The 18716-nt window shown below is 26.2% G+C and overlaps 1 protein-coding gene across 3 annotated transcripts in view; it reads left to right on the forward strand.

Moving 5' to 3' along the window:
- The window catches only part of Fife (regulating synaptic membrane exocytosis protein fife), a 96249-nt gene extending 81936 nt beyond the window's left edge, over window positions 1–14313 (forward strand). For all 3 annotated transcript variants that reach the window (XM_074256213.1, XM_074256215.1, XM_074256214.1), the window contains 8 exons: window positions 1405–1574; window positions 1699–1914; window positions 2426–2760; window positions 2929–3108; window positions 11192–11324; window positions 12283–12362; window positions 12470–12577; window positions 13248–14313. In XM_074256213.1, coding sequence (XP_074112314.1) covers window positions 1405–1574; window positions 1699–1914; window positions 2426–2760; window positions 2929–3108; window positions 11192–11324; window positions 12283–12362; window positions 12470–12577; window positions 13248–13549 — 1524 coding nt within the window. In that variant the 3' untranslated portion in view covers window positions 13550–14313. The remainder of the gene's footprint in view (window positions 1–1404; window positions 1575–1698; window positions 1915–2425; window positions 2761–2928; window positions 3109–11191; window positions 11325–12282; window positions 12363–12469; window positions 12578–13247) is intronic.
- The last annotated feature ends 4403 nt before the right edge of the window (window positions 14314–18716 follow it).

Below are 18716 nucleotides of genomic sequence, written 5' to 3' on the forward strand. Positions count from 1 at the left end.
AAAATAGTGATACCATCAAGAATGCTAAAGTTGCTTCTTGCTACTCGCTCGATTCCGCTGGAAATCCCGGGTAAACGAGAAGGCGTTCCACGATTTATGGTGTCTCAACACACCCTAGAGAGCCTGGAAATGAGAATGGACGTAAAACATTTCATGGGAGGAGCTCGCTACAAAAAAATGGGCTCGTGGGGGTCAAACTATCTTTAACAAAAAAATTTAATGAATTTTTAATGATTAAAAAATTTTATCATCTAATTTTTTATTTTATATAATTCATTAAAAATCATGAAAAATTTTTTTTTTCACTTAAATGAAAATGAACTTATTAAAGTAAATATTTTTCTTAAAAAATTCAATCTTGTTTCAAAATATTTCATCTCTTAATTAAAGAAAATTACAATAAAAAAAATCTCCGTTAAAAAATTTGGTAATTATTTACATTTTTAATTATTTTTTTTTTTTTTTTAATTAAATAAAAATACATCCAATAGGTTCTTGTTTTAAGGATATTTAATATTTGATGTTTATTTAATTTTCATACAACGTTTCGCCACTTTCGCAGCTTCCTCCGGTACTACAACAGACAGTAATAATAATTACAATTAAATTATATAGATATAGACATTAACAATTAGTAATAATTTAATTAACGGATCAAATTAAACTAATTTGAATACACTGATAAATTACCTCAATTACAAACATCAACTGTTAAATTCATGTATAATAATCTCGGTATTTATACGATATAGTTTCTTCTGTTTCTAGTTGAATATCACCTCACATTAGTTAAAATATGATAAAACTGTCAATTATTAAATTAATAAAATATTAAATATAACTTTTGGTAATTAAAAACATAAATTAAATAAAAAAATAAACGAGTTAAAAAAAAATTGATCAATTTGATCGTACGTTATCCAGAGCTCATTTTTCCTCAACTTGAGCTCAAGCCTTATCGTTCAACCCGGAACCCGGAACCCGATTCAGTCACCATCGAAAGTGACAAATAATTTCCAGCTTAAAAGTTGCGCATGTGTGCGCTTTGCATGTCAAATGCATCCTTTTCATGTGAATAAAACTTTTGTAAATTTTATTTAAGTTCAAAATTTAATTTATTTACTTTATTTGTTTTTTATTTTTTTTTACTTAGTATTTTGCAACAGGCAGTCTCATGCCCGGCATTTCTTTTTTTCTAACTTGGTATTCTATGCAAACTTTAATGCAAATTTAACCAGTCCATCCGCATGACTCGCAAACAAAATAAAAGAGTAAAAAATTAAGAAAAAAGCAAATTTTTTTTAATTTAAATATTAAAAAAAAAAGGTTTTTTTTTTTTTTTAATTAAAAAATTTCACAATTACAATTATTAATTATTGTTTCAATTGTGTGTTTGTTTTTTAGGAAAAAATACCGAAAGAGCGACCAGTAAGTGGTCGGGTGCAGATTCACGTGTGGTACGAAGCAGACAGGAAAGAGCTGGTGGTGTCAGTTTTGGCAGCTGACGAGCTTTGTGTTCGAGACGATGGTACGCCACCGGAAGCTGTCGCCAAACTCGTTCTCATTCCAGCGAGGTAATTGAATACTAACATAATTATAACCGCCACAATGCTTTAATTTAATTAAAAGATAAAATAAATAAATGTGTGTTGTCTGTTACACATTGTTTATAATTAAGTCGTTTGTTGTTTGTAATAGCGTCGATCAGAGCTCTCTGCAAACAGACGTCGCTGGTCCGACGCAAAATCCTATTTGGAACGCAAATCTGACGTTTACCGGGATCGCTGGTGAGAAGTTAATGGACAAAACGATCGATGTTACCCTCTGGGACTGCCATCCTGATGGTGATAATATTTTCCTCGGGGAGTGTTCTGTTGACTTGCAGAACGCTTTTGAGGCTGATCGTGAAGCTTGGTTAGTTATTAACACTTTTTTTTTAGTTTTACTCTAAAAAAAAATTAACTTGAATTAAGAAAAAAATTTTTAACCAAATTTTTAATTAAAAAATTAAGAAATGACCTTGTATCTTGTGAACTATTGAAATTTTTAAAGATATAAGCTCATCCTGATGTTACACTCATCAAGACCTTTCATTTGAGTACCCACATCAATTTTTCATATATATATATGTATATATGAAAAATGCATGTGGGTACTTAAATGAAAGCTCTTGATCAGTGTAACACCGGGATGAGCTGATATCTTTAAAAACATCAATTTTTTTTTCAATTTCTACTTGTGAAATTTTTTGATTAAATTTTTTTATTATAAATTATTCAAAAAAAAAAAAAAAATTCTAAAAGTTATTATTTGTAAATTTAACAAATTTCTAATAAAAATTTCATTGTAATAGTTGATAATTGAAAATAATGAATACCTTGATATGATGGACGTATAATATAATAAAAATGGATCGTGTGAGTAGGTATCGATTGGAAGACTCTCGGGGAATCCGCTCAGGGAAATCTCCTTACGCTTCACCGCGTGGCTCGCTGTCAATGGAAGTAGCGTTAGCCCAGAGGTTACTTAGACGAGAGATTCGTGAGCGAAGTTACAGCGAAGACACTCAAAGTGATAGCGGGAGTCCGGAACCCTATTTCCTGCATCCAGACCACGCTTGGCAAGCAAACTCTCGACGCGGTTCCTCACAATCCGAACAATTAGAAGTTGAGACTTATGAACTTAACAAGGATTACAGCAGATCGCTTCCCGGAAGCAGGAGGAGCAGCTTTCAAAGTCAAGGCGGTACTGATAGCAAACGTATGTGTTTTTTAGAATCCCTTTTTATTTATTTATTTTTTTTTTTTTTTTACTTTAAAATTAAGGTTCAAATTTTTAATAAAATTGTTACAAATTTTTTTACTTTTCAGCAATTATAAAAAATTGTAAAAAAAATTAAAACTAATCCCAGATTTTTTTCTTATCAAGGTGGGAGCATAGTCGACACTGAAATGCCAAGTGGTTATTACAACCGAGACCGACGACGCAGCTCCGTGGCAAGGTCAGCCCGCGATCCAGAAGAAGTGTTGCGATCTTTGAAAAAAGCTGCTGCCAAGGGCGAACTCGGCAGAACAATGAGTCTATCCAGTGACAAAAGACGCGGAAGCCGTGAGTAATTTCAATACAATTGCTCATGAATCCCAAAAAGACCATTCACATTTTTTTTTATCTTCATTTCATTCTCTTGCTATTATTCTTATTCTTAATACTACTATATTATTATTATTATTATCACTATTATTATTAAACTTACAATTTTTTAAACATTTTGTCACTTTTTTTGTAAATATCACTTAGTCGCATCACTTAGCCCCTCATTTTTGGATTTTAGTACTATATTTATTATTTTTTATCAGTAATGCACCTTTCATTTGCTGTCTAAAATTTTTTGTCTTCAGAAATAATTTTTAGAGATATGTTACTTGAAAAAAAAAAAAATTCAATTTCGTTAAAAAAAAATTTTTTTTATTAAAAAAATAATTAAAAAGATTAAAAACCAATTTTTTGAGACATTTAATTTGAATTAATTAATTTTAGGATAGAAAAAAGGTTCTTTATTTAAAAATTATATTTTTAAAATTCTTATTTGGTTAAAAAAAAATTTCTTTGATATTTTTAATGAAAAAAAAAAATTTTTTTTAACACAAAAATTATAAAAAATGTAAAGACAGATAAAATTAGTGTTAGTTTTTGAGAATTAAATTTTTTTATGTCAATTTTTTATTTTATCTCACAAAAAAAACATATATTAAAAAAAAAAAAATATAAGTTCATTAAAAAAAAAAAAAAAAAATATATTTTTGAAGAATTTTACTGTTAAAAAAAAATCAAAAAAATTTTTGCGCAATAATTTAAAGCTCTGACCGAAAATTTTGGACAGTTTATAGTTATTCGCATTTCAGTAAATAAGTACAAAATATTAATAGCCTCGAACGAACCCTGTACCAAAATAAATATTAAAATAACAATAATGATAATAATAATCATAGACATAGTAATGACTCTATGTGTGTATCGACTCATAATTTATCTGGTATGTGCGGTGTTCACCTGCATCATAGCATCACCGCATCATAATTAAAGTGCATTCATGTTGATAGATGCTAAGTCAAACGTCAATCCCCCATAGTCATGCGTAATCAAGCCCCTTCTCGATTAACATTATATATATATACATGTATGTGTGTGTATATGAATATATGTGTCCATGAATTTGCTGCATAATGCTTAACATTTAACGGCCTTTCACCTTTTCCCACCCCACATTGTATACACCCAAATACTTGCTACATGCTACGTTATTGTTGTGATAACTACCCGTCACTCAGATCTCAGATCTCGGATTCAATCCCTTCTCAGGTGGATTAGATCATCTGGATTTGTGTATACTCAGTGAGGGTAGTTTATGTGGCAAGTGTCTGTGGGCGTATGTCATTCATGTTTTATTTTATTTTTATTCAATATTGAGATATATCTATCGAGCATTGTCGATTTTATCTTATTTCTTATTCATGTTCTTTGATTATTTCAAGATACATATATCTTATCTGCATCTTTCTTCACTTTTTGCTTAAAAAGTGCTTCGACCGAGCGATTTACTCTACCTAGGTACTAAACCTTTACAGTTACAGTTTTTTGGAAAAGAATGTTTTTAAAAAGATAAACTTTACGGGAAATTATGATTATTTTTGGTACAAAAATTGTTATGTAAGTACTGGAAAAATTGCATAATTTTTTTTAAGTCAAAAATAAATTTTTTTTTGGTAAAACTTCTAGTTAAATTCACGTATTTTATTTTATTTTGAAGCTGAGGATATTTAAGAATTTTTTATAAATTATTATTATTATTATTTTGAATAAATAAGAATTTTAAATAAATTATTTGAGATAAAAAGTTGAAGCTAAATAAATTTAACTTAAAATATTCAAAGCTATAAGTTTGAATTTGATAAACTTTAAGAACAAACTCAAGGGTAGATAGATAAAACAAAATTTACTACCCTTAACCTTCAGATTCTTCAAAAATTACCTAGTAGATTATTTATCGACTAAAGTTTAGTTCAAAGTTTACAATATTAAGTCATTAGACCTCAATCGAAGTCTATCGAGTTCCTTTAAGTTTAATACAAGTTCCTTGAACTATTTTCAATATTACTTTATTATTATATTATTATATCCTAACAAAGTACTTACAAAATTTAACATAATTTAAAAAATTACTAACCAAAAATTTTTCTACTCTGTCTTTAAAATCTACACCAATTCATTACAATTTAGCTACTGAATCTCAAAAATAACAAAATCTTTAAAAAAAGGATTCCTTAATTTATTTTAATAAATAAAAAAATTTTTCATCGTACTTACATAATATTTAAAGTTTATTGTCCTTGATTTTACTAATTTCTAAAAAAAGTTACCATAATTATTCTAAACATTTTAATAATTAAAACTTAATCCAGCAAAATGACTCATTGTAAAATGAACAACAATTTTCACATAAAACATTCTTCGTCAAAAGAGCTGGTTAATTATACACCCGACATGACTGAATAATTAAATATTAAATAATAAAACAAGCATCATAGACATAACATTTAATAAAGTTGATCCTTAACTGAAAGCACACACAAACTTGAGCGAAACTTTGAGCCGCTTATCAGTTAACCGAAGCAAATTTTTATAGAAATTAAACTCGAGTTTGAAACTTGATAGCGGAATATAGCATCAATTGTCCGATTTTAATTCATGTTCATTTCCTCTTGTACATTATCTCCGTGGTGTAGTTTAACAATTATGCATTACAATACAATATATAAACAATAGAGAAATAGCATAAACAGAACAGAAGGAGATGAACATTCATAGATGCGCACAGCGTCAGCGTTAATAATTAATCCAAATAAAATACTTTCAACACTTGTACAGAAATGTAACTCGTTGATCTTTTAAACAAACTACTGCAGTGCGCACGCTTCATTCATACATCACTTGCAACATCCCTAAGCTCTGGATCAAGCTATCGTTCCTCAATCTCAGTCTCAATTAAACCCTCGTATCATATCACCTAAAAATCAATTAAACTCTTCCCCGAAGTTTGTTCAGCGGCACTTATTTTTACTCACCGATAATAATCTCCCCTATTATGTTGATATATTTATTTATTAATGAACACATACTAATCACTGAAGTGTTGCTAAAGCTCTGCTATAACAATTATTATTGTATTACTATGTCGTTATTCATCGTGTTCATTTTACTTTAAATTCTACGTATACATTTGTAATTTTCCATAATAATGTTTCTATATACTAACCATTATTCGATGTCTCTGTCTATGCGTTTAATGCACATGATAATTTGCCGTTGATTTATTTTTAAAATCAATAAATTTTATTTTTTAATTTCAGACTTTTTTAGTAAAGAAAATTTTTTTATTGATTTTTGATCCTCAGAAAAAATATCCCGGACAAAATATACCCAAAATAAATCTCCTCGGACAAAATATCTTAAGTAAATAAATTTTTCAATAAAACAATTCAAAACAAATTATCAATTTTTTTTTTAACACAAGAAATTTCAGTTATTCTAACAAAATTAATTTTCTTGCTTTAAGAAATACGTATCTTGCTCCAAAAAATTTAATTCTTGATAGAAATAAATTTTCTTGTCTTGAGAAAATTTTTTTCTTGCTCCAAAAAATATCTTGATAGTAAATTTTCATTAATATTTTTATTGACTAACATGTCAAATGGGAAGATCAAATAATATTCAAGAGAAAGATTTTGTATGATATTTTGTCCGGGGATATTTATTTTGGGAATATTTTGTCAGGGAATCAAAAATCCTGATACCATTAAAATAATTAAGAAAATATATAAATTAATTAAATATTATTTATTGTATTTCATTAAAAATTAAACTTAATTGATAAAAATTTCTACCATTAAAAATAAATTATGTATTTTAAATTATAAAAAAAAAAAAAAAAAAAATTACTCTTGAAAAATTAAAATAATTTTTTAATTTTTTTTTTCCATTTTAAAATTACAAAAAAAATAATTCAACGACAAACAATCATAAAAACTGGCTTCTAACTGTCATAAAAAAATATGTATATGTATGTATAGATATTTTTGAACTTATGAAAAAAAGAAACTAAATAGAATTTGAATGGATATTTATTTTTCTTGGTGCCCGCCGACGAACGCGGTACAAAAACAATAAAATACGAAACTCGCTCGGTCGAACCTCCGATCTGTTACGAATCGACGGACGCAACTGATACGGAAATAATAAAAATAAAAATAATTAAATGAATAAATAAATAAATAAATAAATAAATAAAATAAATGAAAATGAAATAAAATAAACCATAACATATAAATCATGACGAACCTTACTACCATCACCAACCACGAACCACCAACCACCACCTCTGTTCGATTACCGGGCCGCACTTGATCGGGGCCCGGCCATACTACCAGAGTGCGTAGTCCCAACAGTTACTGTGTGGCAGTGCGAGCCTGTGTCTCCGAGGACCGGTAATTCGGCCTCCTTCTCACTACCGCACGCCACACCACCCCGATAATTATCGCAAGGCATTGTCGTCCAACGAATTACGACACCGGTAAGACCTCACTCTGTCTGTCTAATCTCTATCTAATGTATTTGTCTATTTAATTATTTTGTTTAAACCGTATTACAAGTAAAAGCTCAAACTTTTAAGCCAAACAATTTTTTAAGTAACTCTACTACTAATGCCATTATATTTTCGCTATGGTTTACTTATACTTAGAAAGTTCAATTCGCTAATTCGATCCAGTTGGTTCAATTCAATTATTCTTTAGAGTTACAAATTTCCTTCCTATGTAATTAATAACTTCAGTAATTTATTACTGCGTATTATTGAGCTGTCCTCTTATGTAGTTAATCTTAATATCCAAGCTTTTAGTTATTGTTATATTATATATGACTATTTATTATAAATTGTCATTTTGCAGTGAGTTTTGTTTCGATTTAAAAATTTAAAAAATTTTTTTATTAATTTTAGTCTTTTATAATAAAAAAAATATTTTAAAGGAAATCAAGATAAGCTTATATCTTGTTGTATTTTGTCCAATTATGATATTTTTTACGATATAAGCTCATTCTGGAGTTACACTCATCAAGACCTTTCATTTGAATACCCACGCGAATTTTTTCATATATTTTATATATATGATATTTCTCATATTTGTAAAATATATAAAATATATAAAAAAATTCATGTAGATATTTAAATGAAAGGTCTCGATGAGTATAACTCCCGGATGAGCTTATATTGTTAAAAATATCATCACTATAAAAAATACAACGTAATTAATTTAAAAAAAAAATTAAAATTATTCTTAACTAAATGACTGTAAATAAATGTAAATAGTGATCTAAAAAACAAACTGCAAAATGACTCTTGTATTTAATTTAACAAAATATGAATATCTACAACAAGCATATATAATATAAACTGTAAATAAATAAATCCACGTAAACAATAAAATCCTCTTAGATACTTAAATTGCTACCAGTTGATACCAGTTGTATAACCTGCAGACGTGACTTAGGTAAGGCCGATCGGTCAGAAACTAAATCTGATATCTAATAACTAAATAAAAGAAATTTTTAATGGTAAACTGGCCTGAGTAATTTTTATTTATATATATTATATATTATATTAGTACTTATCTTATTAGCCTAGTTTATTAATAATTATAATTTACAATAATTAATAGAAGAAAAGTAGATTTATAAATTATTTAATATAAACCTTTAGTCTAATTCTTTTGATCTACTAATAATCTAAATCTCAGCTGTCTTTTCCTTTTTAGTTTTATGTACAAATTTTTATTCTTTATTATTATTATTATTATTATTGATGATGATGATGATGATGATGGAAAGTAGAAGTGTATGGAGGCTTGCACTTTGCAAAACTAGTAGCAACTGGCACGATTAGTAGCATTAGAAAAAAAATATATACATATATCTATATATAATTATTTTTTTTATAATATGCATCTTTTACTTACTTTTATAAATATTTTTTTACATTATTTAAAATGTGTAATTACTTAATATTTAATCATAATTTTTTTAATTTTTAAGTATTTTTTCCATGTAAGTACTGGGAATTGTTCTCATCACGATTTTTAAATCTCGCGCTATTTTAATGCGTATTGAAGACATTGAAAATGGTGATGAAATTTATATTGACCGGTTTTAAAGATTATTTAATTATTGAAAATTAATAAAAAGGATTTGAACCATAATTTTTTACAGGATTGTTGTTTATACAAAGATGAAGCTTAAAAAAAATATTTAGGATAATTAAATTATTTTTTAAAGATGTATTAATAATTTTTTAAACAGTCAAAATACTTGGTAAAATTATTTTTTTATTTTCTGTGTAAAAATTAGAAAAAAACAAATTAGAAAATTTTTTTTAAATGTTTTTTCTTGCTAATTAATTTTTTTTTTATTAATTCTTATAATTTTTTCTGCTTAAAATATCATTCTTAAAATATTTAACTAAAAAATTTAATTTTTACTAAAATAAAAGAAAAAAAATTCCTTCGCTAAATTCAAACTCAAAATTTAATGCTCTTACATAAAATTTAAGCTCCTTTAATTTCGTCTCCAGATTTTTCACTGGGCGTCGACTCGCCAATTCGCGATCCAATTTATCTAGACCTAAATTTATCCTCCCTTACTATTAAAAATGCCTTATACTAATATAACTATAACTATAACCGGTTTGCTAGTTTTTAGAGCAGAGTACAGAGCACTAGACCTACTCCCACTTATTCTTTTTATCCGTTTACCATTTTATGACGTTACCTCTTACATCCACCCCATCGAAACGAGTCTGGCCATTCAGTACTTATACTTCATACTTTAACCACCGCTTAGCTGGGTAAGCACATAAATATTATATATATATATATATATATATATATATATATACTTCTGGAGCGCGGAAACCCAACCAGTTTGGCTGCGTCCTAAATAAACTTATTCGACGTTAAAATATGCTTATTTGCATTTTTTTAAACTCCACCGTTAAGTAATAAGGAAAAATATAAATAAATCTGCCTCGAGGTAATTTTTTTCTTTTTTCTTTTTAAATTAGTTTACCGGCTGGATGTTATATATTGCATTAATGTCTTATCAAATTAACGGGTTATAAATTTATTGCTTCCTAATTTTTTTTTAAAAATTGCCTTTGGTTTTAATAAATTTCTGGTGAAATTAAAAAATTCCGTTTTCAATTTCATAAAATTATATTTTTTACAAAATTGATGGAAAAAATTAAATTTACAATTCCTCAATAATTTTTTTTTTTTTTTAATAAACCTTCATTAATTATTTTAATATACCCAGAAGTATTTTTTGCATTATATTTGTAAATAATTATTAAAAAAATTCTAATTAGATCAAGAATAAATTTAAAAAATGTAATTTTTAAAGAAAATTTTTTATATAAAAAAAAATATATAATCTTACTAAAAATAATTATAATTATTGAAATTTTTTGTTTTTTTATTGGAATTAATTTAAAACTTGAAATGAAAAAATTTTTTTTTTCATTTAATTAACAAATCAAAGTAAAAAAAAAAACTATGTGGGCTTTTTCATAAAAGTTTGCTTAAATATTTATCATTCAGAAGTTATATTTATTTATTTTGTTTTATATTTGAGAATATTTTTCCAGTAGAAAACAAAGTTCTTGAATAAGCAAAGGTAAATACGACTTGTTGATTACGACAGGAGTTTATGCTTTAGGTGAAAAAAGTTTTTGAATACTCTCTTGAACTCACTTCCATGACTTCAGAGTATACTTTCCCGGTTGAGTCAAAAAAACACAAGCACAAAAATAAAACTAAGCATGTACGGTCATGCAGTAAAAATAATAGGAATAATAAAACCGAGAAAAGAAAAGTAGTCGGATGAAAATACTTCGTTCAAGAGATTTTAGAGACATATGAGAACAATTCCCAAGCGACACGCACGATTTTTCTCAATGGGTAATTTTAAAACAGAATGAAAAAAAATTTTTAAATAATTTTTTAAAAGAAAAATCGTGCAGTCGGGTAGATATTTGTTGTATGATTGAAGACAGGAAAGTATGACGGATAATTAACAAATAAAATGGCAGGGCGAGACGAGTGCAAAGACAGCATGGGAGGAGTACGTGGCGAAAAACGTGACAGCATAGGACAAACAATGATGGCATTTTCCGAGCGATTTTACGACAGAAATAGTGAGTCTGATGAAGACGATAAGTGGAGGTAAAGAATTTATATTACTCACGTTCTTAGATATACATACCTATACGTGTACGTGTACATACCTCTTTAATATCTCTTTCTATCATATTACCCGCTAACTTTTATTATTGAAAAAATTTTCTTAATATATGGGTATGTTTTCTTCATACTTGTACTCCTTATTCAATTTCAATGAATTTAAAGTTTATGGATCCAAGTTTTTGCTCTCGACAAATTGCTTTCTAGTCGAAAAAGAAAATTATGTATTTTATAATGGATCTTATGAATTATTATTTTGCACGCCTCATAGCGCGTACAAAACATTTATAAGATAATATGAGTACGTGTATGGAAAGATAAACACAATTATGAATTATATAGATACTTTTAAATAAAATTTATACAGTTAAATATAAAAAAAATTTATCAAACGCCAGTTTGAAAATTTTCAAGTTTTTTAATTAAAAAATTTTGGGGAGAAATATTCTAAAAAATTTTTTAATGGCTTATTTTTTTTTTTATAAAAATTATAGAATTTTTTTTTTTCAATAAAAAATTAATCAAACATTTTTTTTAACAGTCAATTTTGTTAAAAAAGCGAACATACTTTCAATATATTTTTTTTTTATGAAATTTCTTGAAAAAGAATTTTTTTATTCATCAAAAAAATTATTAAAAATAATAAAATGAAAGAAGAAATATTAGACTATGGACAGAGGTCAAAAATTTCAATTTTTTATTTTTATTTAAATAAAAAAAAATTTTTCAAATTTTAATCAAAAAGAAAATTAAATAATTTTTATTTTAGTTACTATTATTATTTTTTTTTTCTGTGTAATTTTTCAAATTTAGATATCAACATTTTCAGAACAAAAAAAATATATTTTTACTCAAAAATTTATTCCACATTTGAAACCTAATATGCCAACTTTGGCACGAATTATTTATAAACTTCCCTTATATATTTATGAAATTCCAGTCAACTGAGAGATGAAAACGGTGTGGATGTAAAATTGGGTCCCGGACAAGTAGCACCTCGAGGATTCAAACTTATCGGAGGTAAAACAACGAAATAATAATAATAAAAAATAAAATCTAAAGTTTTAAAAGTTTTCCCTTAGATATTTTCAGGATAAATTAAAAAACTGTAAAAATTTATTGTTTAGGTACACACAGCGGCGAAGTTAAGCTGGCCTTGTTCCTGAGCAAAGGCACTCTCGAGGTCGAGGTGATCTGCGCGCGAGATATATGCCCAGGAGAGAAAGAAGAACCGGGTAATAAAATGGAAGCCAATTTGCTTTAAATATTCCGAAAGTTGCTGACTTTCATTTATTTCAAATTCAATTATTATCATTGTTATTAGCATCATCATCGCGGCTGTTAGCTTCCAAGTGGGAAAAGTTCAATTAGATTCCGCTGAATATATTAACAGACGTTCATACTATTTATTGCTCTTCCTCTTCCTGTGATATTTTATTTATTATAACTCATAACTTATAAGTAAATTAAAATTGTGTCGAAACTTGAATTATTAAAAGTTTTAGATACCTACCGTAATCTCTCTGGAAAATAAAGTATACATTTATTATTTTATTGAGTTGAATTTATAAACTTACGGTCTAGTTTATTCGATCAACTTTTTTTTTATTGATCCTCGGGGGAATTGTAATAATAATAATGATAAAAATAATTTAAATATGAATGAATAGATAATTTAAAGCCCTTCAATAAACAATTTATTTTTTGTACTTGAAAAAAAAATTTATTTTCAAAATTATTTTTTTTTTTTTTTTATTATTTTAAATTATTTTATTTTAAATGATTTTATTTAAAAAATTATTTTAAATTGTTTTTAATTATTTTATTTTAAAAATTATTTTATAATTTCAATGGCAATTTAAAAAATGTATATGTTTTGTCCTTAATAAATTTTTCATTTAACAGATACATATGTGAAGACATATCTCCGGGACGGCGATCGTTGGATCCACAAAAGGAAGACCCGCGTAATACGTCACTCGCGAAACCCGCAGTATCGTCAGACACTGAAGTACGGCAGCTGCGACGCACTGGGACGTAATCTCCTGGTGATGCTGTGGGAGAAGAAGCAGGGCTTCGAGAGCAACCAGGGCCTGGGTGGCGCAGAAGTCGACCTCGAGCTTCTGTCTCTGACGACCCTCAATGTCGGCTGGTACCCGATTTTCCCAATCCACACCCTCGGCACTCAGACCGCTGACTCCCCATGATGGTTAAGGGAAAAATGGGCTTTGGAAGCCGGCGAACTCGATCTCCGACTAAGCTTGTTGGTCAAAGAGGAGACCGAGTCCGTCGTCAAAATTATATCGTGATAGATACGACTCAATCTTTTTATTTTATTTATTATTTTATTAACTAACAATCAAATTGTGACAATCAATACCAATTATTCATTTTTTTTTAACTATTAATTATTTATCAGCCAATGGAAATTTTTTAAAAATTATAATACACACCTCTGAGGTACTGAATATTGAAAAATTATTCAAATTTACTAAATTTAAAATATTTTCATCATTTAAAATTAATTAAAAATTTTTTTAGTTAATTTTATACGCTTAAAAAAAATATTTCAGCTCAAAAATAATTCTCTGGAATTAAGTAAATTTTTTTCAATGCATAAAAGATAAAAAATTATTTTTTTTTATAAAAATATCTCCATAAAATTGAACATTAATAAATAAATTTCTCTCTTGCATTAGTACTTAATTAATACAATTTATTCTTGATAATTGATTAAAAGAAACGTAAAATTTAATTTAACTATCAATGAGAACTTTGAAAAAGCAATAAGTTAATTAATTAAATTCCTTCGGCGCGTATTTCGCTAATACACAAAGCATGGAAATGAACATAGAAATTAGAGAAGATTTCCAATTGTTAATTAAATATCTCTTTTATTTTTATTCTTGCATCAGAGGTGTGTGTTATTTTTAAAAAAAAAAAAAAAAAAAAAAAAAAAAAAAATGATAAAGCCGCGTCGCGTCAATGAACAAAAGTATTGATTCAACTACAAAGAGAATTTTAATTATAATTAAATAAAATGATATTGAGTTTAAATGAAATGAAATAAATAATTTTCTATGTTCCTCGTCAAGTCACGTATATTTTTCTAAAAAAAAAAAAAAAAATTAACGAGTGAGCCGAGCAAGAGTACAAAGTATCTAGGTTGGGGAAAAATATTAATTTAGTAAGCAATACCACAAAGAGGATTTAGCAATAAAATTGTACCTGGTACGATCCACAAAACGGGTAAGACCATCGAGGAACAAATCAAATTTTTCATAAAAATTTTTTATTTTTTAAATGAGTCGCTAAGAGCCCATTTTTCCCGAGCGTAAGTAAAAAAAAAATAATGGAAAATGTTAAATGATAAATATTGTGCTAGAAAAATTTTCTACGAAAGTTGATCGATACCGAAATTTTTTGTCTGGTTGATCCAGTTGGGGTTCGATCGATTTTCGTACAAGATGCCACGTTGCCGGTAACGCGACAATCTTAATTGCCGGCCTCTTTACGAACGGTTAATTTTGAGAATTTTGAGATTTAAATATTTAAATTAAGACTTATTATTGTAATTATTTTATTTTATTATTTAAAAGTTAGTTGCTTACAATGAAAGTAAAATATTCACTAAATTTATTGTGAATTTAATTATTAAGTGTAGTTATTAGTTATTAATTAACGGTTAATACACGGAAAAAAAAAAAAAATTGAAAAATTACAGCTTCAGATTGTAAGTATTACAGATTTTATAAAAATTAAATTGTAAAATGTAATATTTACATTGAAAGCTTTGAAAATTAACATTCAAAGTTTGAATTACAAAAATATTATTTTGAACTGTAATTTTTTTAGTTTTGAATGCGATGGGACATTTATTACTACACTAAAAAAAAAAAAAAAAATTAACTTGAATCAAGAGTAAAATTCTTGAACCAAGAAAATAACTTTAAAGAAGCTCATTGTCTTGAATCAAGACAAAAAATTCTTAAATCAAATAAAATGTACTTAAACCAAGTGAAATTTCTTAATTAAAACCAAAAAGATGAAATTCTATAAAATTATTTACTTGATTCAAATAAATTTTTTTTTTTTGTCTATTTACAATGTAATTTTTAAAGTTCTCTTTTTTCCGTGTAATTAATTGATCAGAAAAGAGACGGCCTAGTGGATGAATTTTGAATGCCAATCAAAATTATATCGTTCGTAAAAGTAAATAATTATTTAATTAATCACGTCCTCGATAACTCGCTGGCCGAGTGTTCATTTAGCGGGCGTGACACTGAAGAAAGTAATCTTTAGTGAATATGCGTATTTACATATACATGTAAGTATATATATAAATATAAATATATATAAATTTAAAAACAATCAATTTCTAAATATTATACAAAAAAAGTTCAATATAAATCAAATTCAAAATAATTATAAGATTTTTATTTATAATTATATAAATTATAACCTTTTCAAAATCTTCAATATATAATCTCAAAAATATTTTTCTGCGTAGTTGCAATAATAAAAAAAAAATAAATACATATATATCAGATATAAATGTTAGATTTTAAATGAAATAAATATATCTAAAATTATATTTGCGCTTATCTCACCTGGTGAGAAAGGAAAGACAGAGACGATTATATTAAAAAGTGATAACTATCATAATTATCAAAAAAAATATCTTAAGTTTAAAAGAAGAAAAATCAATAATTTTAATTGTTGACAAAGAACTATTGATGTTTGTGTACAGTAGTGTTAGATATATAATGTGAAATGTTTGTACCGACAAAATGGTCTCCAGAGATTCATCTAACCTAATTAATGCCTGTTAAAGTGACTATGAAAACTTATTTCGATAAAAATATACTTTAAAGAGCGCGATTGAACTATATTAAGAGCGCACAATGATCTATCGGCCTACTTAAGGTATAGCGAAACACGAAAATCTTTTCAAGGGACAATCCGATGCAAGAAACTGCTATCGAAAATATAAAACTTTTTCTATAACTTGATTAAATAAAATTTTTCTACCTTCAGCATCGAATACTCGTGGCCTCTCGTTAACTTGAAAACAATTCTATAAATATATATTATATATGATCTATTGCTGTGTTAATAATTGATATTGATTAATTAATTTAAAAAAAAAAAAAAAAAAAAAAAATTGCTTTTACCATTTTGGACACAGTACACGAATTAAGAGTTTAAAATTTTGAATGAATATTGAATAGATAGAAACGCTTATATTAAAAATGTTTTCTATAATCGAAAATAATTAAAAAAAAAAAAAACTATAAACATAATTGTCTTTTTAAAGTATAAATTTAAGATTATTATTACAATTAAACACTACCATCTATCTGATTTGACAATCGATCCTACGACTCATATTTTGGGGTTTATTATGCGCGCATATTTTATGTATGCGTGTATATATTTGTATTGGCTAATATTAATAATTATTATTACTAATGACTCAAAGCTTATATAAAATTACCATTTATGAATATTCCATAGAATCGTATGTAGATTTATGTATATAGAAGATAAACGCTTGGGTCCGAAACCTACTGAATTAAACTGCTCACAAAGTTTCTCGGTAAAAAAGGACAGATATGTTTCTAACTTTATTAAATAATTGCAACAACTCTTATTTACATATTTTCATCTTATTATTATAAATATTATGAGTGTAATCATTGATTAAGGTTGTTATTAGATTAACATTTCTTATCCATATTATCTTATTAAAGTTACTCATTTGAATTTTAAATTTATCTCCGATAGTTTACTGCACGGAAAAAAGTAAGCTGTAATAAATAATAGTTGATTTATAGTAACTGCTAAAAATTACCATTTTGAACAGTAAAATCATGATTTTAATAATTACTTTATAATATTTATCATTTAACCGCTATAATTTATTTTTTACATGAAAGAAAATACTATTTTAAACAGTAAAATTCGCTGTGTGAATTTCTAAAATGTTAAAGTGTAATAATTAAAAATTTTGCGTCATTTAAAAAAAAAAAATTTAGTGTTAAAATTTTTTTTGTTAAATATTTAACACTTTCATGTGAAGATTTAACATTTATGGTGTTAAATTAACACAAAGTAATGTTAAATATTTAATAAAAAAATTTTTTTATAAAAAGTCACACAGTAAAAAATTTTGCGTCAATGCGTCAAAAAATTTTGTGTTAAATATTTAACACTTTTTTGTGTTAATTAAAAATTGAATTAAACACAAACTAATTTTTTTTTACATTAAAACAATAAATAAATTCTTTAAAGAATTTTTCTTCTTGCAAATTAAAATCTAACATATCTAAAAATCGTACTTTTTCGGCAATCTCGAAATATTTCAAAAATAAACACTTCAAATTTTTTTTGAATCCATGGATGAGTTCTTAAGAACGATCTAAGCTCGAGAAAATAAAGTAACAATTCTACTGTGGAGGTCTAGGATTAAATAATTCTACTATAAATCACTAGCATTACGTCCAATCATATAAACCATTAATGTTTTGAAGAAAATACTAATAAATATATCAATTAATGTTAATTTAAAAATAGAGGTATGAGTAATAATAAATATATTAGTGTAAGCGACATAAAATAATCATTTGGGACCCATTTATGAACATATTATTATATAAATTACTCTGTAAGATCATTTTTTTATTTTTATGTTGTTAAATTATTTAAAAAATTTTTATTTCGTAATTTTGTTTGGTAAAAATCATTAAATTAACGTTAATTGAATATTAAATTAATTCATTTCTTCGCAAAGTATTTTACAAGCTATAAAAAAATTTTAATGCCGACAAAAAAAATATTATTTACTATCCGCATGCATGAAAAATATTTTTTTAGTGTTACGGAAAATATTTTAAAGCTTATTGAAGAAAGCAACACTTAAATCTCTTCAACTATTCAATCAATGATGATTAATTAAATTAAATTTTAATGAAAATAATTTTGAAACTCGTTTAAAATTAATTTGCCGATTAGGAAGCGAAGTTTGTAGTTAAACTTGGGGAAAAAATACCCTTAAAAATAAAAAGTATAACTTATAGTTAGGCGATATATATTATTAATGATTATCTGTAATTATAGTCATGGGAACTAATGAATAAATAAATTAATTAATTAATTAATGTAAAAAAATGTGTCATGTGTATTGTGTATTGACATTACAAGCCATATATACTGTATAAAATAATGAAGAAATTATTATTAATCAATATGTGAATGAAGATGAATTAAGCAACGGTACTAACTTTCATTTTAACTATTAATAACATAACTAAATGGATTGTTTAAAGATTTTTGACAAAAACTGGAAACTTGAAATAAATAAAAATTGTAATG

This window comes from Cotesia typhae, unplaced genomic scaffold (assembly GCF_013202065.1).
Source record: "Cotesia typhae breed Kobodo isofemale line unplaced genomic scaffold, CoteBio_Ctyphae scaffold_152, whole genome shotgun sequence".
Classification (NCBI taxonomy): Eukaryota; Metazoa; Arthropoda; class Insecta; order Hymenoptera; family Braconidae; genus Cotesia; species Cotesia typhae.